At 44.7% G+C, this 24,413-nt stretch overlaps 1 protein-coding gene across 37 annotated transcripts in view; it reads left to right on the top strand.

Annotated features, from left to right (window-relative positions):
* Positions 1–24,413, top strand: part of CAMK2G (calcium/calmodulin dependent protein kinase II gamma) — a 164,933-nt gene that overhangs the window by 137,216 nt on the left and 3,304 nt on the right. For 5 of the 37 annotated variants that reach the window (XM_083738377.1, XM_083738369.1, XM_083738370.1 and 2 more), the window contains 6 exons: positions 6,039–6,107; positions 7,355–7,399; positions 8,853–8,901; positions 17,882–17,957; positions 20,779–20,873; positions 22,901–23,149. In XM_083738377.1, coding sequence (XP_083594503.1) covers positions 6,039–6,107; positions 7,355–7,399; positions 8,853–8,901; positions 17,882–17,957; positions 20,779–20,873; positions 22,901–23,136 — 570 coding nt within the window. In that variant the 3' untranslated portion in view covers positions 23,137–23,149. Of the gene's footprint in view, positions 1–42; positions 76–6,038; positions 6,108–7,354; positions 7,400–8,852; positions 8,902–11,789; positions 11,904–14,171; positions 14,304–17,881; positions 17,958–20,778; positions 20,874–22,900; positions 23,150–24,413 lie in introns of all 37 variants that reach the window. The other 32 variants (XM_083738368.1, XM_083738374.1, XM_083738367.1 and 29 more) reach the window with 13 other exon arrangements.

Genomic DNA, 24,413 nt, shown 5'->3' with positions numbered 1-24,413 from the left:
TTTGTTTCCTTCTTTTTTTCCTCCTCTCAATGGTGTGTCCAGAAAAGGAAGTCAAGCTCCAGCGTGCATTTGATGGTGAGCACCTCCCATAAAACTGCCTGTGACCCTGTGCAATCACCATTCTCATGCCATGCACGTCCAGCTTGTGCTCATCACCCCCTTCACATAGCATGTCTGGGCAAGGGGCGGGCTGGGGCTGGGGCCGGTGGGAAGGGGAGACATCTCGCACTTCGAAAGGTCCATGTTCTCACGGAAAAGATCATGCTGTAGACGAGGCCCTTGGTAAGGGTTTGACTTGGTTCCGAAAGTTGGGCACCTTAAATTCAGCTTTTGATATTGAGTGAACTGACAAACAGTCTCCCAAGCTGGGTCACATAGCCAAGAAGAGCATGGTCTCTGCACTCTCGTCCGGGCATGGAACCTTGGGTAATTCATTGCAGAAGTGCTGAAATGTAAACAGGAGCCGGCATTGCACTGCGCTAGCGCTACCTTCCTTGGTGGTGAGCAGCCCTGCAGTGCGGAACAAACGGCCTTTTCCTTGTTTCCTGGGTGAAAAGTTTGGGCGCAGCACCATGGTGTGGCTCACACCCGTCATTAACTTCCTGTTCCCTCCCAGAATTCTGTCCCTAAGACCCTCTTCCGTTACACAGTTGTTTTCCCATCTTCTCCCTTCAGTGCTCCTCCCGCACCAAAAAAATTCCAAAAGTATATGGTTGGCATTAATGCCAAAATGAGTTGGCATTAATCACATATCTGACAACTGTTCCCATTCATTTCCCCCTTCATAATGAATGTGTATATTCCCCGGGATGTGTTGGATATATAATGCAACCAAATGTCAAAAGAATTAAGTCTCGTTCTATGTCGCTCGTAATTTGAAGCTCTCGCTTCCTTCAAGCAAAATTCTGGTGACATCAGCATCCCTCTCCTAGCTTTCCTTAGGGATTGCTTTGGGCATCCTTTGGGAAGAGTAGTGGCTGAGCCAAAGCTTTAGACTTCCTTCAGGGGGGAAGACTTCCTGCACTCTCAACAGCTCCATTTATAGACAAGAAACAGAGTCTAGGTAAAGCTCTTGCAATGCTCACCTCCTCAGGTTTTAATTTTAGGGTCGTCGTCCCCCGCCACCCCCCATCAGAGTCTCCTCCTTCTCACTTCCCTGTAAATGAAAGTCAGCTTACAAGGAGGGTGGGAGATTTTAAGTACTGCCATTACACTTCCAGCCAAGATTTTTCCTTCAGGACCAAAGCTGCGTATAACTCAGAGCAACATATAACACAGAGCAAGAGCAACCATGAGGCAGACAGAGGGCAGTGTTATAGTCTGTCGCATTGTAGTACCTGCTGAATGTGCCATGATGATGATGATGATGATGATGATGATGATGATGATGATTTTATTATTTATACCCCGCCCATCTGACTGGGTTTCCCCAGCCACTCTGGGTGGCTTACAGAATATATAAAACATAATAAAGCATCAAACATTAAAAACTTCCCTAAACAGGGCTGCCTTCAGATGTCTTCTAAAAGTCAGATACTTGTTTATTTCCTTGACATCTGATGGGAGGGCGTTCCACAGGGTGGGCGCTACTACTGAGAAGGCCCTCTGCCTGGTTCCCTGTAACTTTGGTTCTTGCGGTGAGGGAACCAGCAGAAGACCCTTGGAGGAGGACCTCAGTGTCCAGGCTGAGCGATACGGGTGGAGACCCTCCTTCAGGTATACTGAGCCAAGGCCGTTTAGGACTTTAAAGTTTAGCACCAACACTGATGAGTGCTCATCCCAACCTGACCACCCCCACCCCAATTCCAGGACACGGAAGAAACAGCATCACAACCTACCTAGCAGAATGGTCCTAGCTATTTTCCAAGGTACACAAGAGGATGCTGCTCCATGCTCCCCCCTCAACAGAGATTACCAGCTAGAATAACACTCATTGGAGTCAGTAGACTAGTGATTGGCCTCAATGTTAACTTTCTGCCGAGTGAGGCTTTCTACATTTGGCAGGGAGATCCTCACCATTTGGCCTAAGGGTTTTGTTTTCATTCCAAAACAAGACTCAAGTACTTGTTCCCAGTCCCCTCATTAGCCTGGACAGTACTTGGCCTATTCTTAATCATGGTGGGATATCTGGTGATAGCCTAGGCATCTGACACAGCAGGAGAATCCAGGTGGTCTCTTCATCAGCAGGTTTTTTGCATGCTACTACTATAAAGTACCAGCAGCAGAGCTGGCCACGTTGCCATTGAATGCTCAGCTGGAGAAGTTCATGGTAAAGCATCAATGCAAGTACACCATAGGAACAAATGGCCTTGATGCAAGGTGCCAGCTTGGGCTGTTGTCTTCTCGCTTATACCTCCTGAACCCCTTAGTTAGTACTTCAGATGACACAAGAACAGGAGGTGGACATTGTTCCTAGTGGCCCCTGCCCTCTGTAACAGCAAAATTAAAATTGTGTATATCATGATAACTGGACCACAGTTTCCCTCCATGTGTGGGCTAAACGCTCTCAAGGTCATGTTCTCTATAGGAAACCACTCTCTTCCGTCTTGCTCATTATCAGCAGTGCCCAGCTTCTGTGTTTCCAGTTGCTGCATTGGGAAGATGGTAAATCAGCATATGAACGAACTCTTTGCCTGCCTGCCACTATTTCAACTGTGTATGCTAGTTGCTGTCAAGGCAGACAACTAGCTGCCCTCTCCCATGTCTGTTAATAGCAGGTTTAATGTGAAGGTCCACTTTCTCTTGTGAATTCTCCGCGTAACCTGTGTGTATGTATTTGACCTGTCCTCACTCTCTGATTTGGAATACTGCTGCTACTGATTTCCAATGCATTCAGCACAATCCTATGCACACTAACCTGGGAGTAAGCCTCACTAAACACAGCGGAGCTTACTTTCAAGTAAACATGCGTAAGGTTGCAGTGTTAGGTAGCTCAGGCGACTTTCCCTTCTGCATCCCTTTGTGAGAGTCAAAGATGTGGCAAAGACACCACAAGATGCATATGGTGAGTGCTTTTCTTGGCTACACCATTGCTTAATGAGATTTTGGGTTTACTTTGTTGGGGTGCAGTTCTTCATTATAAAACAGGGTTGGGCTTTCCAGCTTGGGAGCCGTATTCCTTTTCAGGTGGAGCCAGAAGCAACAAATAGTGGAAGCAACGGATGGATGCATTACCTTTTTGTATAGTAGGCTGTGTTCCAGTCAGTCAGATGTCAAAGGCTTCTGAACCCCCATAATAAATGCATCCCTCTACCCAGAGGGCACAGAGTGCAGCGGATGAGGGGTTTGCCCTGGGGAGAGTCCAGAGAAGCCCAGTGGACTTCATTCACTGCCTCACAGGACCTTAGGTTCTCCACCCCTGTTTTAAAGTATTAAAAATAATCTTCAATAGGAGCAGAGTGGGTCTTCCCCCACCCCCATGAATAGAATTATTTATTTATTTATTTTTAAAATCTTTGTTTGGGACCTATCCCGCATTAAATACCAGAATTCTTAAAGAAAAGAGAGTGAGAGAGGTGCCTGCAGCATAGCAAGGAAGAAAACCAGCAGGATCCTAAGTGTGAGAATCAAGTCTTCATTCACAAAGACTTGTGTTTTTATGAAAAGTAATGAGGCAGCAAGAACGTTTGCTACTGGTTTTATTTGTAACCGTTATATCTGCTGTGATGTGCACATTGTCCCATGTGGTGGAAGGTACAGAAACACACGTGTTACTTTCTGTCTTGAAGGGCCTAGCTGGTGTAAATGAACCTATTTTGAAACCCAGTTTTACACTTGCTTTGTCTTCCTCTTTTTATTATGGGTTATGGGGAAGAAATCGAGAACTGGATTAAGTAAAGCAGAACTGTTTCCCCGTGTAGGGTTGCAGCCACGAGGAGATCTGGGATAGGGATATCATCTCCCCTGCCAACATGGAGGCATCTCTTGACCTCCCTAGGGAGGGATTCATAGATCTCATGGACCTTTTAGAACTTGAAAACCTCTAGCCCACATAGCATAGCGAACAGTTTCAACACATGGGTTAAGGAAGTCTGCCGATGAGTGTGTCCTGGGCATAATTTTAACAGAGCAGAATTCTGGAAAGCACTGCTTATACATGCTACAGAGTGGGCATGGTTAAAGTCGGAACATACTTAGGGTTGGTTCCATGAAGCTGATATTTGTGTGGGGTCATTTACAGGGTTTGCGTTCAGCTTGTACTTGTTGCACCTACCCAACTCATTACTCACACTTGGCGGTGTTAGAGCCACATTCCCATGATGCAGTGCCACACTGGTGCAGTGTGAGAGTGTGTGAGAGAGAGAGGGGGGCTCAAGTAACCTTGTTAGAAGGGCTAATTAATTGGAAGGGTCTTTCCCCACCCTGTCCTCATCTTGGTGGGGTACTCTCCCACATGGTTGCTTGATTTCCCCTCTCTCACACAGCAAAGTGGCATTGTATGATGTAGAGACATCTCCAATGCCTTGGAGTTTATATTTGAAGAGGCCACACTGTGTCAGCCAATCCCTGTCAAGTAAATAAATTAGTTGTGGGTTATCCCAGGTTACAAAAATCTCCCCAACTTTCTTTGTGTAATTTTCTGTTGACCTCTACCTATAGACATATCTGCTATCCTGATCCTTGACACTTCTTCTGAATATCTGAAAATTGCATGGTTGGCTACCATGAAACACTGTGGTTTTCCTAACTCATATTGCAAATTGATGTGTTAGTGCATATAGAACTACTACAAATGTGTGGGGGGGGGGGCTTGGTACCAGTTGAAATGCATAATAGTGGAGCAACCATGGTGCTATTGTGGCGAAGGTGCTTGATAGAGCAGGTTAATAAGATATTTCTGTGTCAGTATAACTCCGTTTTGCCAAAGGGTATCTGCCTCTCCCATTATTTTATCATGTATTTATTACACTTTTTCTAAAGAGCTCAGAGTGGCTTTCATATGCTTCCTAGGCAGTCTCCCAACCAGGAGCAGATTTGCTTTTAGTTTCAGCGGTAGAATTGCATCATGTACCTTCAGACTATGCTCTGGGCCAGTGCAATGCATTGTGAACTGCAAATGCACAACTTCCAGTGGTCTCCTCTCAGCTTTCCAAATGACTTCACTGTGGATATTACAGGTTAAATAAGTTTCAGCTTGGCAGTGGCTCCCATAGTAGGATAGTCATTCGACTAGTTCATCTTACCTGCTCCTTTCTCAGTCTGCTGTTTGGCAGCTAGGAAAGGGTTGGGCTGGCCTCTGCTGTGCATCGCCAAGGAGAACAAGCATCCAGGTTTGCTTCTTGAAAAACATGCATCTGGACCACAACCCTGTACATTTCTGGCTTACCTGAATTCAAGCAGGATTGCTCACACTGGGCTGGGAGTCTTCCGCTCTTTGAGAGAAGCATACGAGTTAACCAGCCCTTGCAATTTCGAATGCTAGGATCCAGAACTGCAGGAAAGGAAGGAAGGATATTTTGGTGAACTAGGTTTGTGTGAACATGAGTCCAACTTATGTCCAACATCAAAAACTTATGTGGAATGCTGGAAAGGTCGTTGAACACATTGGTTTCTCTGGCCCACTGAGGGATTAGTCATGAATATCTTCCTTCCTTCTGCTCCAGCCACAAGGTTTCTGAATGTGACCAGCCACCAGGTTGCTCCATCCAACATACTGCAGTTCATCTGAATGTGTTCCCTTCTCTTATCTCCTCCATCCCTTGGCTAAGTTAACACTCCTATTTAGGCTACTCATCTTCCCTCAAGTTCCTTGCCACTTTGCTTTTGGACTAACCCGTCTATACCCATCTCGTTCTTTTCCCAATCCTATTTAATCTTCCGCGGGTATCTGGGTGCATCTTTGCCATGGAAGATGGCAAACCAGGCATGACCTGTTCCACTACACCTTCTCCTGTTTCCTTTCCCCTCCACAGGTGACTTTGGGAAGGGACTGAGCTGAAATGTCTTGTTTGCAGCAATAGCAATGTAATGGTTTTTTTTTATGACTGTTGCCCAGCAGGGTGGGGGGGGAAACTAAACCATCTGTTTTTCTGTCTTAGCCGCAGACCAACAACAAAGCCAGTGTAGTAAGCCCAGCAAAAGAATCAGCCCCAGTGCAGATGTCCATGGTATCTTTCCCAACCGTTTATCTGCCCTTCTTTGGTTTTTACTTTTGGTTCTTACCCTTGCCCAGAATGCTGCCTGTTGCTGCTCCGTGTTTCTGCTTAATTCTGTCTGCAATCTCTTGCCCCCGGCTCTTATCCCAAGCTCCCTTGCAAGTGAGAGGTGCAGAAGCGCTGTGGTGTCTGTGTGTGAGGCCTGCAGCTTCTCCTGATATAATTTGACCTCAAGGAGGCCATGATGGAGTGGTCAACGACATCCAGTCTCCAAAGAATGAAGGAATTGGAAACCTCTGCCCTTGTCTTACTTGCACCGGATTTTTCACTCTTCCCGATTAACACGCTTGCAGCGGGGCCACACATTCCTGTGTTTTTGACAGCTCAACCAATGCCCACTCTGGCCCTTCTTTTAAAGACTTGGAAGTAGGCTGTGGGCCACAGAAATGGATGAACATTGTGGGCGTTGTGATACTGTCATAGAACAGAACTGGGCAAGTTTCTCAAAAAGAATACAGGAATGGCTGCAAGTTAGGAGTCTTAAGAGACTGGATAGTTGCTTTCTACTCCGTGTAATGCTTCGGAGAGGTTCCCCCTCCCCCTTGGGTTGTTTCATAATTTTTAACCCTGTCCTTTACTCACTGTACCTCACCATGCGTTGGCTTTTCAAATGCTGCTCTTGTGACGCTCAGCTTCTCCCCTCCTCTTTTTGTTGAAAATGTCTCATTTTGGAAACGTCAGTTCAACCAACTGGGGGACTTTGCAACTTACCTACTCGAGCAGCTCTTTGCTGTGGAGCTTTGGCTGCCATTTTTGTGGGGAAATTGTGAATGTCCTTCCAGAGACATTTGTGGGGGAAACGTGGAGACAAAGCCCTGCTTCTCCTCTCTGATCTGGGTGAAATGTTAATGTTGGCTTTTAAAAGTAACAAATAATCAGTACCCTCTGTGGGTCACTAATTCTTGAGCACTGCTGGAAATCTTCCAGGCCGAAGAAAGTTCACAAACAAAATTGGGATATAGAGAGGCCTGTATGGCTTTGTGTCCTTGTAAGTTTATCTATTACAATTGGATATTTCTCTTCCAAAACTCTTGAACGGCCCTTTAAGGTGAATGGGATGGGATGTACTTACACCGTTTTAGGATAGAGGTGTTTGTGCTTTGGTCTTGTCACATTGCTCTCCCAACAGGCACTACACGGAGGGAGAAAAGTTTTGGAGCTGACATCTGACACTTGTGTTTCTGTCCTCTTTCAATTAGGAACCACAAACTACTGTTGTGCACAATGCTAATGATGGCATAAAGGTAAGTGACAGATCACAAAGGACTTGCGTTAATCCCAAACATCCTTTTCACTGTTCCCCAAAACTGAGTCTAATAAAAAGCATCCAGACAAGGAGTATCATAACCAATATCTCTCCCAGTTTCTGTTAATGCATAGGAAAACTTACCTTGCGCCCCGAGATCTTTGCATTCTTTGTTTCCCTCTCCCTTACCACTGGCAACTAATGTGGGGTGTGTGGGTTTGAGGGTATGCACAAGCTTTTGCTACAAATTCTGGAGAGAGCTGGAGAACTCGATTCACCATCAAGTTGTGGTTTGCGTTATACCTCTATGGCTTTCACAATACGTAGTCGCAGCATTTTGCTGCCCTTGTTCCTGGCTACCTCGTCTTAATTTCAGGAACCTCTTCCTCTTTCAAATGTGGCCAGATTTGTGGTGCCACCTCAAAGCCCTGGCCCAGGCACCACTAAATTCTACCTCTTAAAAAAATAAAATACCTATGGCAGGGTTTCCCCTGGTAAAGGTCAGAATCTGAAGGTTCATATGAGAGGAGACACCTCTCATAGAATCATAGAATTGGAAGGGACCCCTATGGGCCATCTAATCCAACCCCCCTGCAATGTAGGGACCTGTGACACTCTGTTTTATTATTTAAGCCCTTTAAAGAATCATAAACAGTGCCTTCCATCAGTCTTGGAAACATTTTGTTTATTTGCTAATTTGATTTATTTCGTAATATTTAAAAACAACAACAAAAACACCTCAAAGCGGTTTACAAAAGATAAAACAGTAAAGTCAAGAAAAAATTGCAACCCTGCTTTAAAACATACAAAAGTTAACATACTAAAACAGATCAAAATTACCCCAAACTGTCTTAAGCATCTGGGTAGGCTTATCTAAACAGGAATGTTTATACCAGGTGCCCAAAAACTACCATAAATTGGAGGCATGACCCATTTTTCTGAACATCCCCTCTAGCACCTTGGGTTTCCAGATGCATTTATAATCAAGAGTCTTCCAGGAGTCATGTACTACTTGAGCCCTATACTTTAATGACGCTTCTTTATATTATGAAAAGGAGTCTTCATCATTGTCCCCCCCCCCCCCCGCAAATATTACTAACCAAGTATCTTCCTTTATGTCCCATTCCAAATCTGTGTTGCAGGGCATTCTTATACCTTCTTGGTTGTCCGGGTTCATATTTGAGCAAAAAAAATTATAAATATTTGAAATTATACCTTTTGAATAGTGTGGAGAAATAAGAATTTAATTTTCAAACTTGGAAAGATCACACGTGGCAGAAGGTTTGTTACGTAGAAAAGCGCTGATTTGTTGCCCTGCGAACCAAGGGACGTGCGTGTTTCCCCATTTCTCCTTTAAATTCCATTTCTTTGATAGGTTTCCCATTTATATAGAAATCTCTCCCCGCCGTGCATGTTTCAATACTTCCATCTACCAATCTTCTTTCTTGCAGGGTTCCACGGAGAGCTGTAATACTACCACTGAAGATGAAGACCTGAAGGGTAGGTTCCTTGGCTGCAGGCAGGCAAGAACGCCCAGACCCACTGGCAGAGACAGAGCAGTTTTCCATGCCAGGCTCCTTACCTGTTGATGCAACTGATCTGTGTTCCCCTCCCCTAGTTGTAGTTGGAGGAGTAAGTGTAGTGAGGCTGTAGGCTGGCTGCTATAAGGATTTTGCTATCTGAAGGACTTCCTGTTGTCTAAGGAAGGCATGTGCGATTCTCTGCCTTCTTAAAAGCTTTTGAGATTTCACCTAATCCTGGAAGTTTGGGGATGCGGACTGCTATATCACCACTCCTTGTGCAAGTGTAAGGAGCTATTCGTAGACTAGTCCCACCAGCCAAAAATACATAAGGAACCAACTTGCATTCTCTTCAGCTCATCAAAACACTTGTGTGAAGTTGGGCCCGATCCCAGATGGCTCACCATTTGGTTGGGAGGGAGGGTGCTCTTCGCATTCTCTTTGTGAGAGATATTTGCCTGGGAGAATGTCTTGTATTCATGCCTGTCTGCCTGCCTGCCTGCCTTACCTAGCAGCTGTGCAGGAGTAAGACTCAGAATTAGGGGGCCACAATACAACAGCCTTCCCCAACCTTCAGTCCCCAGATGTTGGACAACTGGCATATTTAGTAAGTCTCCCATCAGTCCCTGCCAGCATGGCCAGTTATCGTGATCCTGGGGGTTATAGTTCAGCAGCAGACTTGAGGTCGGGGAAGACTGTGCTGTGATGGCATATCCCTCCTAACCTGAATGCAGGCTTAAGCTGAGCAGCCAGAAGTTATTTGCTGGTCAGTAGGGCTTTCTCAAAGGATTTACCCCAATTTATAGTTCTTACATAACTCTGCCTCTACCAGTACACCTAGATCTGGAATCCATGTGATGAGGTGAGCTCCCTTGCTCTGTCCCAGCTTCTGCCAACCTAGCAATTCGAAACCACGCCAGTGCAAGTAGATAAATAGGTACCACTGTGGCTGGAAGGTAAACGGCATTTCCGTCCACTCTGGTTTCCGTCACGGTTTCCTGCTGCGCCAGAAGCTGTTTAGTCCTGCTAGCCACATGACCCAGAAAGCTGTCTGCAGACAAACGCCAGCTCCCTCAGCCTGAAAAGTGAGACCAGCTCCACAACCCCATAGTCACCTTTGACTGGGCTTAACTGTCCAGAGGTCCTTTAGCTTTACCGTACCTAGATCTTGACCCATATAGTCTATTATAGGTCAACAGACCATATGAACGAGTCTCATAATTTATGTCAGCAGCGCCACAAGACTGCATCGTAGCAGTAGCCATCGATGTAACATTGACACCAAAGAGCACTTGGGATGGGGGGCACTGCTAGATTGGTTAAGCTGTTCCAAACCCTCAGTGCATTCCAGAATGACTCTTTAATACTCAGCAAAAAACCTTTCCACGCAGGAGGCTGTGCCTCATCAAGGATCAGCTCACTTTCATTCGCCCATATGTGTGAGCAAGTCACACAGTAAAATAAAGAAGGGATGGGGGCCGACAGATCCAGAAAAGGATTTGAGGTTTCTACATACACAGATACCTTTGAGAACGCCGTTGTGAAATGTCCCCTTGCCTTGGCTAGTTTGTAAGACTGATCTATCAGCCCTCAGCCATTAATTGGACCTGCTTCCCTGAGTGTAGTGTTAGCAACTTGGGGGAGCCTAACCTAAATCTAGCCACCTGAAAAGTGCCAGAGGGAAACAAAGAGATGTCAATGGCTAGCATCTATGAATGGACCACGATAGCAAGTATGTGCTACTTCCCGCTCCTTTGTTGGAATACCAACAAAACTTAGCCTAGTGGCACAGAAACTGGTCACAGACCTGGTACGTGAGAGTATCCACACTCTACTCAAGGAAATGGGCTCCTAAGAGAGCAAGAGTGCTCATAACACAGAATATTTTTTGTCAAGAGCATTAGCTGTTTTTGCCTGTAGGCAAAACTAATACTCGGATGTGCATGCTTTAATAAGGAGTGGTGTGGTGGTGAAAAAGAGCATCAGTATGTGCTCTGAAGTGAGAGCCCCATAGCTCAGTTATAGAACACATACTTTCTGCGCACCAAGTCCTAGGATCAGTCCTTGGCATGAGCACCGGGGTCTTTGGAGAGCTGGTGCCAGTCAGAGTCGAACAGTACTGGGCTACATGGGCAAATGGCCTAACCTAGCATATCGGCTTCAAATCCCATATGTGCCCGTATATTGTAAACATCAGTATAGGAAGTGCCCTCTTAAGAGCATCTTGTAATTCTGAAGTGTGTATGCAAAGCTAAAGCAAAGGTATGGGTTGCAAGAGAAATTGCATGTGGGAGCTTTTGATAAATTCCTTTCAAGAGAAGCCACCGTATGCTCCATTGAATGAACCAAGCTCTGATTTTGCCGTCTAGTCCCTTGAAAGGATAATTACTCCACCGTTGTCATTTCTTTCCCATTCTCTCACGCATCTGCTTTCCCCATGATGAGCTGCTCTTTGCTAGAGTGCCTTTTCACAATCCACTCTTCTGCCAGAGCTGAGCCACTTATCCGTCGTTGCTACGTGAGTGTAGTTTATAGATGAGCTTTGTGGTGGATAGTGGATTCGTGCAGGTAAACATGAAAAAAAATCGTAAACAGACTCACGCAGTTGGCAGCTTCAGTGTTAGCTATATGAACAGGTGTAGGGAGAAGCAGCCAGCTCTGCCCTTAGCTGTGCACGATACCTGATAACGTCATGTCTTGGCAGGATTCACCAGCAATATTTTTTTGTAATGAGTGTTGTACTTGTTTTGTCCTGTTCCATTATCTTTTTTTTTTTAACTGAATGTACATTGTTGTTTTTTTATTTTGTTTTGTTATTTGTGTGTGTATGTTTTGTGTGTGTGTGTTTTGCATCCTTTGCCATGCAAGCGCCCCCTCTCTCCATCGGGGATGGCAGCTCAGTGCTTGAAGGACGGAGTCACTGTGAGAGCAAAACCCAGACTGAGTCCATGCAGTCCCAGCTTTCTCTCTGTTATTCAGCCAGTAAGTCCAGGGTTTACAGTCCTCCACAGCATTCCTTTCCCTACTGTGACTCTCTCTTCTCCCATTTCTCTGTCTTCCTCGGCTTCTGCAATATTCTTCCAGAATATTGATTCTCATTTCCAACACTTCATATTTTCAAACTGATTCATCTCTTTCCCCCACCCCACCCCAGCCCGGAACCATTTCTGCTCATGTAACACTTTCCCGAGAAACTCCTTTCCCTCCCCCTGCCACAATAAAACGAAACCATGATCTAGCTAATTTCATATCTTCTTTTCCTTAGCCAGATACCATATACTTCCTTTGCAATTATTTAAAAAAGTGCTTATTGACGTGTATTCTTGGGCATGACACTTTGTTTGGGGGTATATATGTATCTTATGATCTTATTTATTAGATTTATGTACAGCCCTTCATCGTAATAGCTCATGGTGGTTCACAGAATATAATACGGGATGAAAACAAGTAAATAATTTAAAACAAAACAGCAAAACGAAAACTCCACCTTCCCGCAGACACATTTAAAAGGCTGTTGAATGTTAATCAGCCATTGTAGGGCAGAGGTTTAATTCTTCACCAGTGTTCAGAAATATTCAGTAAACTGAAGTCCTCGCTGGCTGGGAAGGCCTCTACCAAAAAGTTTGTTAGGTTACAGCTCTTATGGACACAATATCCTTTTCCAACATTGGTGCAGGGATAAGCATGAGATAAGATGTTTCATGCCACAAGTGATGATTGCAGATGTAAACAGGAAGCCCTGATTGGCTTGGTTCTTCCAGCTTTTGCACATGGAGCAAACCAACACAGCGCTCCATCTTCACAAGTGTCTATTCATGGGAAATGGGTGGCGAGGGACCACAGCACACAGCACGAAACCTTCTATGAAGGATTGCCCACCGGTGTGGAAGGAAATCATTGGTATAGCAACTAAAATCAGAAGACTTAAACTGCAGTTGTGTGAACCCATGCACATCACTTGCACACACACAGAAAAATCAGAACTCAAGAACCCATTTCTGATATATTTTCTCTGTCCAGCAGCAACTCGGGGATATTATAGCTGTCTAGATTCCTCACTATCCATCTTGGGGAACTTTTGCAGAGATGTGTCAGAGCTGTGGTTATGATCCTGCATAGGGACCGCATGAGAAACACTTGTAATTTGACTTCAGGTTCTCCCTCATTGAAGAGGCACACTTCAGCAGGGAATTGGAAACACAAGCAAATTCAGCCCCTATCTAGTAAAAAACAGATTTGAAAACCCTGCCCCCTTCTTCCTACTCTTTTCTTGTTCACCTGAAATTATGTGCTATCAATCCTTCAGAGACTTCTTTGTTAGTGCCCCTTGGTTTTTAGAGTTGAAATACTCCATTCAGCTGTAGCATTTCAGCTCATATTTTACTCTAAAACCAGGACTGGGTGCATGCTGTTTTAAAACAGCCAACTTGTGTAATGAGATAACAACTTGCAAAATTTTGTCTTAAGTCATTTTATTTCCGTGTGCGTGAAGCTGAACGTGGGCATTAAGAGCAGGCGGATGGGAGGATAGCGATAGGGAACAGCTAACGAAGCAGCATGATTTTTGTTTTTTACATTTGTAATTCAAAGCCTATATGGAGATGATCTTTATCTTCTCTCCAGACAATACCCTATTCCAAAACCTATAGGTTTGGTGAGAAGGTATTTGGAGGATTTGATTCAACATTGCCTAGTTCAGTGTTTCCCAACCTTGTGCCTCCAGCTGTTTTTGAACTACAACTCCCATCATCCCTGACTAGCAAGACCAGTGGCAAGGGATGATGGGAATTGTAGTCCAAAAACAGCTGGAGGCACAAGGTTGGGAAACACTGCCTAGTTGACAAAAGGAGACATCGTTTTTCCATTCCAAACCGTTGCAAAGCCTTTGTCCCCCTCCTGTAAAGTAGAACCACAATGAGGCATGTTAGGGTCATGTAGAAACCCGGCTCAGGCGGAGGCAAGGGAACCCTGCTTCTGTGCTTTCTCTGTTGCTCTTATGATTTGGAGTTTAGATCACTTCACCTTCTCCTTCCTCAAATCTTACTGTGTTTCTTAGTTGCTGTTTTGAAAGACTGAATCTCTTGGTAGGGATCCAGTTGTCCTACTTGCTTTGCATTGCAGAAGTTGGTGGCATTGCTGCCTCTGGGGTTGTGTGTGTGTGTGTGTGTATGTGTGTGTGTGTTTTCAATGCAGTCCTTATTTTGTTTTCTGGTTTTTATTTTTGTTTTAATGCTTGCATTTGTCTTGCAGCTACCACTACACAATCTTGTGAAGAGAAACTACTTGCCTGGGACAGCCCAGGGCAAACTGTGGAGTTGGATCGCGCTCAGTCGGAGCCTGTTCTAACTCCTGTAGTTCCATTTGCACTTAACAATCCGCCATGTAAGTTAGCTTTGTAGTAGCAGGAGTAGAAAAAAACAACAACCTAGTACTTAGCCCCCTTACTTCTCTACCTTTTCTGAACCTTTATCTCTCATTTTTCCAAAATATATATTCCTCTCCCTCACTCCCCCTCTTTGAATTACTTCTTTCTCCTGAAATGGCTAGCTAGGAGCAAGAAGCCCCAGTTCAGACCTCCGTTAGGCACATGAAAACATCAGCCCCAAACAGCAAACACAATTCTCAAGCTGCAACTGCAGACAAAAAAGCAAAAAAAGTTATTCCATCTAAAGTTTCCAGCCTTAGCAAAGCTCCAAACTCAGAATAAATGAATCCGTACCATAGATATGCCATCTGTCACCCTTCCAGCCACTTCCACAGTTTTAATGCATCAGAGATTGCTGTGTGGATGTTTAGAGAAATACCAGTATTTTGATATCATCCAGCTCTCCTTGTTCTGTAGCCTCAATTCCTGTATGTTGATAGGGTAAGGTGGCGTTACGTGGTGGTAGATCATAATGTTCTGCATGTAAAACATCAATCCTGATAGCGCCCCTGAAAAAGTTTTCTGGCTACAGTGATGGGAAAGACTCTGAAACCTTAGAGATGCATTCTCAGACAGTGTAGACAGTGTTGTGGTTGGGCCTGGCATGGCATATTCATACAACATCCAACACTTCTTGTTATGTAGCTGCAATTCCTAAGCATTCACCACAGTAGAGGACTGGAAGGCGAGTGTGCTGCTTCCAGGTGAAATCCAAGCATCACTGGAGGGAAACGGTTCAGCAGCAGCTTGCATGTATGATGTTGAGGGTCTGAGAATGGCCTCTGTGTGCTTCTGAACCATTTCTGCATGGAAAATGCCAGGGGTGTCTTCTCTCTGATTTGGCCAGCTGCAATCTGTGCAGCTGGGGCATTGAAGGGAGACAAAATAGAGCTGCCTTTTGCTCCTTTTTTTTGGAGGATGCAGCAGGAGGTGAAGGTTTGAAATGTACACTGCATCTCTCCATGTGATGCACAGGCCACCTCAGCACATCCATATGCTCTCCCTGTTGTTGGGACAGCAATTTCACTTGTAAATGTGAAGAAATAGGTCCTGTCATAATCACTTAAGACTAGTAACAGTAGCATCCATACAGAAAGTTCATAAGGCATGTGAAGTCATTGATGGCCTTGCTGATAGATAGAGCTGTTCTTTCTGCTCTGGGGAATAAAAACATTGATAGATGGGGTATGAAGTGGTTGGCCCCCTTTACAGAGGTCTTGCTGCTGTTATTGGCTATTCATTCATTCATTTGTTTCTGCCCTGCCCTTTACCTCAAAGGACTCCAGGGAAGCTTAGTGACTATATGTCTTACCTGTGTAGATGAAACATTCTTATGAACAGCAGCCAGTGACTTCCAATGTGTGGTGCCTTGCGCCAACAAATTCAGCTCAGACCTGAATCCTAGAAACTACCTCTTGTCCTGTTCCTGTATGGTTCCAACAAGAGCTTTTCCGCTGTCACACTTCTGTAATTTATGTGTGCAACAACTGAGTGAATTTTGAATTCGGTGAAAGTATAGATAGTATCAGATTAAGTCTTGAGCTCTATCTCTTTTGACCAAAACAAGGGCCAAGGCAATCACACTCATGGAAACGTCTAATAACAGAGAAAGTCAGTGTTCTTTTCCATCCAGGTACCATATCTCTATGCATTCGAGGCCTGCAGTTGGTTCAGTTCTTAGAACTTGCTCAGCTTTGTTTTAATTGAATTGGACTAAAGGAGAAGCAGATACTGCTGCCTGTCTGGGATTCAAAAATCCATGGGGTGTCACAGTGCCTCTAAAAATTGGGGACACCTCTACTCCCACCAGCTCTTGTTGGGCAACTCTTACCACTATGCCAATGGAAACATCTCTTATACAGGTATTAATATACAGAGACAGTGTACATTTGAAAGCCAGATCCCAGGGGCATTCTGTTGTACACATGGCCATTTTGGAACAAGCTCAGACTTGGAGCCTAAAAAAAAATCCCCCTAAACATTGAAAAACATTATCTGAAGACGTGTGCATGCACACGAAAGCTTATACCCAGAACAAACTTAGTTGGTCTCTTAAGGTGCTGTTGGACAATTTTTATTTATTTATTTTGACTGTGTCAGACCAACACGGCTACCTACCTGAATTGAAAAACATGTTATTGCACCCACTTACAAAACAGCATATGTCAGTGCATGATGCAGACTGAAAAAAACCCCACAAAGTTGTGTGCAAAATTCCTGGCAAGCTACAATACATGGCTGGTGGTCTGCATTCAACCTGATGGTTCACACTTCCTGGTGAGACCACCGGAGCTGTGGCTGATTGTATGGCTGAGAATAGGTTCCGTTATGCCAGAATCATTCCTACAAATAGTGTGTGTAGCAGTATTTGATAGTGGTACAGTAAGGCATAAGCCAATATAATTACTCAGTAGGAGCAGATGTGAATAAGGTGGCAGCAAGCTAACAGATGGATGGGTGGTTTGTGTCATGAGAGATGGTCAGGTGAAAGAGGAAGGTGATACTAGAGCTAGGAATCTTTCATGGGCACAACATCTTGATACAGGAAGGCTCTCAGGAGCTGTTTTGGATCCTGTGCTGGTGGGAGTCTTGGTCCCGAACATCTGAAGGGCACTAGGTTGGCAAAGGATGGCTTGAGCCATCAAACAGGCATTTATAGGCAGTTTCTGTAGACCTGTCAATGTGTCATCCTTTTGTTCATCTCTTTGGGGATCTGTGGAACTGATGCCCACAGTTCAAAGAAGTGAGGGACTTCTGTGGCCCAGTGCAAACATAATGCAGTTTGTAAACCTCTAGTGCAGGCACCCTTTTCTTCCCTGAGCTCCCTCTGGAATGACTCTCACATTCTTTCCTTCGCATCTTTTAGCAATGGCTTGGTATTCTCTGTATGTGCCAGTGCAAATTACAGTGAACGCAGACCAGCTTCATTGGAAACGATGGTTTGCACACCTACTTCAAAGCATGGTTCCACTCCTAGGTTTATGAGGGAGCCATGTTTTGCATTAAGTACCCTTTGTGACAGTGGGCACCCAATAAGGGACGGAAAATTGAGAGGAAAGTTGCTCAAGAGGCAGAGGGAGCACCTGAGCTCCTGGCCCTGCTGCCATTGCTGTAACCATGATTGAGGTCAGGATCATCATGCTTGCAGTCGACCCCTCTCTCTTCATATCTACACCTCAGATTTGGATGATGCAGCAGGTCTTTCCACCTTAGAAACAGTGTAATGGAAATGTGACCCTTGGTGCTCTCCACATAAATCCCGCGCAGATTGTTAGAGCCGAGCCTTTTCTTGGTGTAGCAGTGCTGCTGTTCGAACTGCCGCCTTCTCCCTTCTTCCTGCATTCCTTCCATCTTCCAGACTCCATTCCTTCCAATATGTAGCTGTCATTACTGCTGTTCTGGAATTCAAGAGAGCAACCACCGCTGCGAACGCTGCTCTGTTGAATCTCCGGAAGGGAGCACTTGCTTGCCATATGTTTTGTCCCAACTCCCATGTGCCGTAAAGCTGCCTCTCTTTTTTTATTCCCTTCTCCAGTGCGTAAACAAGAGATCATAAAGATAACGGAGCAGCTGATTGAGGCAATCAACAACGGAGACTTCGAGGCATACACGTAAGTGGAGAAACACAGGGCGGGGGCCTGCTGTTCAATTGGCCATTCGAAGCCAGATAATTTGGGTCAAAGAAGTCATAACCATGGGGTGGTGAGGTGGAGAAGGGGAGTAGAAAATAGCAAAAGCTTACCATATTTTTAGCTCTATAAGACCCACCCAACCATAAGATGCATCTAATTTTTAGAGGAGGAAAACAAGAAATGCCAGCAAGAGCCGTAGACAGGCTTGCTCGGTGCAGCTCTTTAAAGATAGAGTGGCTCTTGCTGGCTTTTCCAGGAGGTGAGAGAAGGGACTGGCAGGCTGCCCTCCATCCCTTCTCCCACCTCCGTGTAAAGCCAGAGCAAGCTCTGCAGCTATCGCTGAAGCCAGCAGAGCAAGAGCGATAGCTGTGCAGCGGCTCTTGCTCTGCTGGCTTCCCAGCGAAGCGGGATGAGAGACGGAAGGGGCTCCATAAGGGCTCCCTTCCGTTCCTCCTCCTGCTTCGCTGGGAAGCCAGCAGAACAAGAGGCTCTGCGCAGCTCTCGCTCTTGCTCTGCTTGCTTCAGCGATAGCTGCACAGCCTGCATTCGCTCCATAAGACGCGGACACATTTCCCCTTACTTTTTAGGAGGGAAAAAGTGTGTCTTATAGAGCAAAAAATACGGTAAATATAAGTAGTCTGATACATGTACAGTTTTGGTGCATTATATTTATTAAGTCATATTAAAAATAAATGAATTTCAATAGTCAAGTGTTTATCAATCATCCCAGTATCGGTGTTGCTTATGAGGGAGGGCAATAACAAGTCTTTCTAGTTGCTGTGGTTTGATAGAGGCAATGAGGATCAACCTTGTTGGTGTGAATCTAGGAATAACATGAAGCAATTACTGTCAGGCTAAGTCAATTTCTACTGGGCTGTACCACTTAACAATGCAGGGGGGGACTCACATAATGGCCTACTCCTTCATACAAACAAATCTGTGCAAGCAGAAAACTAGTATGCTGGAGAGAAAGTTATTCGCCTGACCTCTGTGGTATTCTACTTTTCTGTATTCTGCCATGCGAACCCTCAGCTACAGTCGACACAGCCCACATGCAGTTTTACCACCTAAGTGAAAACTGGGCCTTAGTCTCAACTTAAGATGTTTCTGGTGTTTGATAGCTTGGTTATATGGAATCTTACTACATGAACGAAGTAGGATGTAAATATGGCAGGTGTGCTTGTGTATTTGCTGCTGTATGGGCAGTTTTAAATGTTCTCTAAGGTGACAACTTAGGGACACAGGTGGCGCTGTGGGTTAAACCACAGAGCCTAGGACTTGCTGATCAGAAGGTTGGCAGTTTGAATCCCCACGACGGGGTGAGCTCCCGTTGCTCAGTCCCTGCTCCTGCCAACCTAGCAGTTCGAAAGCACCTCAAAGTGCAAGTAGATAAATAGGTACCGTTCCGCCAGGAAGGTAAACGGCGTTTCCATGTGCTGCTTTGGTTCGCCAGAAGCAGCTTGGCCATGCTGGCCACATGACCTGGAAGCTGTACGCCGGCTCCCTCGGCCAATAAAGTGAGATGAGCGCCGCAACCCCATAGCTGGCCACGACTGGACCTAATGGTCAGGGGTCCTTTACCTTAAGGTGACAACTTAAAATAAAAGAATTCTAACTAGGCAGGAAAGGAAGTATGGACAGAGCTGTCTATGAACCTGAATCTGCATTTACATTGGGAGTGCAGAATGTGTGGCCTCTTAGATGTTGACTCCAGTTTTTGTTTTCCCAGGCTATTGGCCATGCTGGCTGGTATTGATGGGTGTTGGGATCCCAACAACATTTGGAGGGCCAAAGATTCTCTGATTTACATTAATAAATGCAGCTATTTTAGCAGAAATGCAGAGGTGAATACTAATAAGCACTCTCTGTTGCATAGAGGAGTGCGTGCAAGCATGCACATACATGAACACAAGCAAACAAGCTTATTTTCCCAACATATGAACTTAAAGTCAGTGATTAGTGTTCTTTCCCCCCATAATGCATTGCAAACTCTTCCTGGCGGCACATTCTCTAGGAAGCTAAAAGGGCTGTCATAAAGTAGGGGGAAGGCAGCATCCTATATGAAGTTGATAAGGAACAAAGGCATGTATAGATATGAATCCAGCTGTGTTCCATCAAACTGTTCCGGAGGAGATGAGTGTTCTCTTCTGAAAGGCATGATTTGATTCCTCCCAGTTTGATTCATTTCACGAGAGGGTAGGAGCTAGGACAAGTCAAAAGCTCAAAAAAGTTTACAAGAAGTGTGGTCAGAATGAAACCACCTTTCAGCAACATCCCATCAACACAAAGCATACCTAGTAATTTTTTATTAGCTGTTAAGTTCTGCATCCCTTAGACAGAGATTAATTTGAAAGTAAATAATAATTTAAAGCTGCTGGCTGAGAGGGAATGCAAAATGTCTGGGGTTCAATCCTAGAGCACTTGACTGTAAACTGTAATGTGGGAATGATAATGAATATGATTGGGCACGTATGTGGGAGAAGAGTAAAAGCACTTTTAACTTTTAGAGAAAGGGTTGAAAAACAGTGTTTCCACCCTAAGATGTGAAGACTGCTTCCGTTCCCTTAAGATCTGCTTCCCACTTCATGAGAAGTTAGCAGCAGAAGCAGCAGGTTCCTAGCCTTGAAGCCTCAGATTGCTTAGGGCTTAGGAAAATAGGTTATAATACTTAAGGAAGCTCGGCTTTCTGTTTCTGGTTGGGGAGCCCTCTGAATCAAAACTGCATGGTGCAAACAGTCTATATTGACACAGGCTGTAGGTTCAGATACCAATGAGATCCTTTGTACTTTGTTTCTTGCAGGAAGATCTGTGACCCTGGATTAACCTCATTTGAACCTGAAGCACTGGGGAATCTCGTGGAGGGAATGGATTTCCACAAGTTTTACTTTGAGAACTGTGAGTGGTAGATAACTGGAACACCAAAATTACCCTGCTTGCTTAGGTAGGAAAGAACTGCAGTTTTAAGGCCATCTCTGGACTTAGATTGGCAGTGTATTATCCTGGAAATTTGCACTCCAGAATTCTCCTCTTAGTTTTTCTTTTAATTGGAATTTTTGTATCAGTTGCCTGAGACACCATCAAGCCACAGCCCTAAGAGCCTGTCCATAAGGATACCATGATTGACGGTATTGAAATCTGCAGAAAAATCTAGAAGAAGAAACAGAGCTTCTCCTTATATGGGCCTTCCATTTGGGACACCAAGGCAATTAATTTCTGTGCTGATGGCACACCTAAAACTAGATTGAAATGAATCCTGATAATTGGTGTAATTCAGCAGTGTCCGAAGATTCATAACAGCCCCAGAAGTGGATATTTGTGACTGGCCAATTAGTTGTTAAAATCCTCAGATTCCAAAAAAAAAAAAAAAGGGTTTCTTCAGCAGTGATTTCACAACCATCTGATTTATCAACCATTTGGTTTTGAAGATACTCTTGGTTTCCACCCTTGCTCGAATATTAATGATACAGTGGTGCCTTGCTAGACGAAAAGAATTCGTTCCGCGATTCTCTTCGTCTAGCGGTTTTTTCGTCTTGCGAAGCAAGCCCATTGACAGCTTAGCGGATTAGTGCTAGAGCGGTCAAGCGGCTTCCAGCGATCAGCTGTTAAGCGGCTTATCAGCGGAACAGCTGATAAGCGGCTTAGCGGCTTAGGAAAAGGGCAAAAAAAGCAAAAAAAAAACCCGCCGGGGGACGCAAGATTTTTTCATCTTGTGAAGCAACCCCATAGGGAAATTCGTTTTGCGAAGCGCCTCCAAAACGGAAAACCCTTTCGTCTAGCGGGTTTTTCGTCTTGCAAGGCGTTCGTCTTGCAGGGCACCACTGTATATAACATAGAATAATATATAATATAATACCCATTAGAGGTATGGGGTGACAGAAATTCCCTGCAAATAAGCATCAATGTGCAAAAGAAAAGGGGAGGGGGTCGTAGCAGGACACAAATGTGAACTCCACCTTGTCTACTTCTTTAGAAAGACAGGGAATACATGAATAAATAATAATAGTATCAAGCAAGATTCAGGTCCTTTCCTCCGTGCTATAACCAACACTTGAAAGATAGTCACTTATAAGCAGGCTCTGACTGTTGGAATCTCTGAAGGCTCCCCAGAGGGAGGCAGAGAAAAATGATGGCTCCTTTCTCTGCATGTTGTTTACAGTGGTGCCCCGCAAGACGAACGCCTCGCAAGACGGAAAACCCGCTAGAGGAAAGGGTTTTCCGTTTTGGAGGCGCTTCGCAAAACGAATTTCCCTATGGGCTTGCTTCGCAAGACGAAAATGTATTGTGAGTTCCTGCGGTTTCCCCCCCCCTTCCCCCCCTTTTTCTAAGCAGCTAAGCCGCTTATCAGCTGAACCGCTAAGCTGATAAGCCGCTAAAAGCCGCTAAACCGCTAATAGCGCTAATCTGCTAAGCTGTCAATGGGCTTGCTTCGCAAGACGAAAAAACCGCTATACGAAGAGCCTCACGGAACGGATTAATTTCGTCTTGCGAGGCACCACTGTATGTTTGTTTTATTTCTCCTTAGCAGTCAACTTTTCCTGGTGTCGCATATATATATATATATATATATATATATATATATATATATATATATATATATATGTATGTATGTTCCTTTTCAATTTTCAATGAATCCTTTAGGTTCACAGCGTAATAATAAAAAAAGTAACCTGGTTCTCCAGGAGCCTGAGATTAATTCATTTAAAGAAATTTATTGGAGGGACTGGAGCATAGAAGCAATTAGAAAAAGGAAGGGGTTTTGTGGGGCAGTTGGTCGGACTGCTTCATTATGGTCTGACTGGGATGGAAAGAAAGCCAAAAGACATGTGATCTATTGGGGGAAGTGACCAAAGTAATGAACGAAATAAACCTGTTTCTCTTTGCGAGGTTAGGGGGAATGCTCATTGTTTCACATGTCTCCCCAGTATTGTCCAAGAACAACAGCAAGCCAATCCACACCACCATCCTGAACCCCCACGTTCACGTTATTGGTGATGATGCAGCCTGCATTGCCTACATCCGCTTGACACAGTATATCGACGGTCAAGGCCGACCCCGCACCACGCAGTCGGAAGAAACCCGTGTTTGGCACCGCCGTGACGGCAAGTGGCTGAATGTCCACTACCACTGCTCTGGGGCTCCAGCAGCTCCACTCCAGTGAAGCTGAAAGATGGGTATGTTGGGCCAGGAAAGTCTCTCCAGTACAAAGAGGAAGTATAATACGGCAGAGGAAGCCTTACCAAGGAGACCTGTGGATGGGAACTTGCAAAGATACATGGCGGTTCGAATCGCTTGGCTAAGTAGATAGTGCTCACTACTGTTTTCCCAGCAGTGAAGCGCAAAGCATGCTGAAGGTGTCAGACCTATCAGGTAGGGGTGGAAAAGGCAAAGGAGAAGGATGAACAAGACAAATGTGGTTTTCTCCCCTTAGTATTGTTTCACAGTTGTCCTTGTTCGGCCATCTTGAAGCTTGGTGGGAGGTTCCAGCTGCCTCAAAAGAGCTTTTTTAGTCCAGTGTATCCAGTCCCTGGAGGTGCAGTGCTGAATTCCCTCCTGTCTACAAGAATAGGAATTCACCGAGCCAGAATTTTATTATCGATGCCTGGTGTTTCTCATGGTCTCCTGTTGAAGACTGTGTTGGGCAAAATCATGCACAAAATGCAGCGTTTCCCAGTGTCTGGAATTGTTGAAGATTTAGCTTTGACAGCTTCAGAAGAGTGTTGGATATTTAATATAGACAGAAAGCACTCAAGGCTGAAAGTCATAAAGTAAATATATGTTTAGTTTTATAGGAGTTTAGTTCCAGGGAAGGAGCCAACCTCTGGTTGTTACAATGCTACAGGTTAGAAGGATGTACCATACACTGAAGCCTACATTTCTTGGCTCCTGACTTGATCCCCTCACTTCTTGTATTCACATAGATAAGAAGGAAATAAATTATTTGAACCTGTTCCAACAATTTACTCCTGCTATCATCTGCAGTGATAAACAGCATAGTTAATCTGCTCATGCTGTTAATACATTTATATTTTTATACATCTATGAACATGTTGTCAGTTCCGTGCACAAGTGGAGTACTACAGTTTGGTTGCATTTTAAAGGCACCTAACCCATCTCCCAGTTCATTCTCTTTGACATGAATTCCTTTTGGTCTTTTTCATCCACTGAATTTTGAACCGTGGGTAAACATTTCATTGGCACCACCATGAGACATAGCTAACCAGGGTTCATTATTGAACGGAGTTTGCTAACCAGATTTCCGTCTTGGGGAATCCTGACTTCCACTAATTGCAGTGCTGAGATTACAGTTAACTCGAGTTAAAATACTTAGCGGGAGCTTGCAAAAACAGGACCCCCCCCCCAAAAAAACCTGCCTAATTATGCTAGCTGCTGGGTAATGTCAGCTGTTCCATTAACCTGGCCACAGTGATCCATGCG

This window comes from Podarcis gaigeae (assembly GCF_964106915.1).
Source record: "Podarcis gaigeae genome assembly, chromosome: 5".
Lineage (NCBI taxonomy): Eukaryota > Metazoa > Chordata > Lepidosauria > Squamata > Lacertidae > Podarcis > Podarcis gaigeae.
The sequence above is the reverse complement of the archived record's forward strand: the minus strand, read 5'-3'. Positions and strand labels throughout refer to the sequence as shown.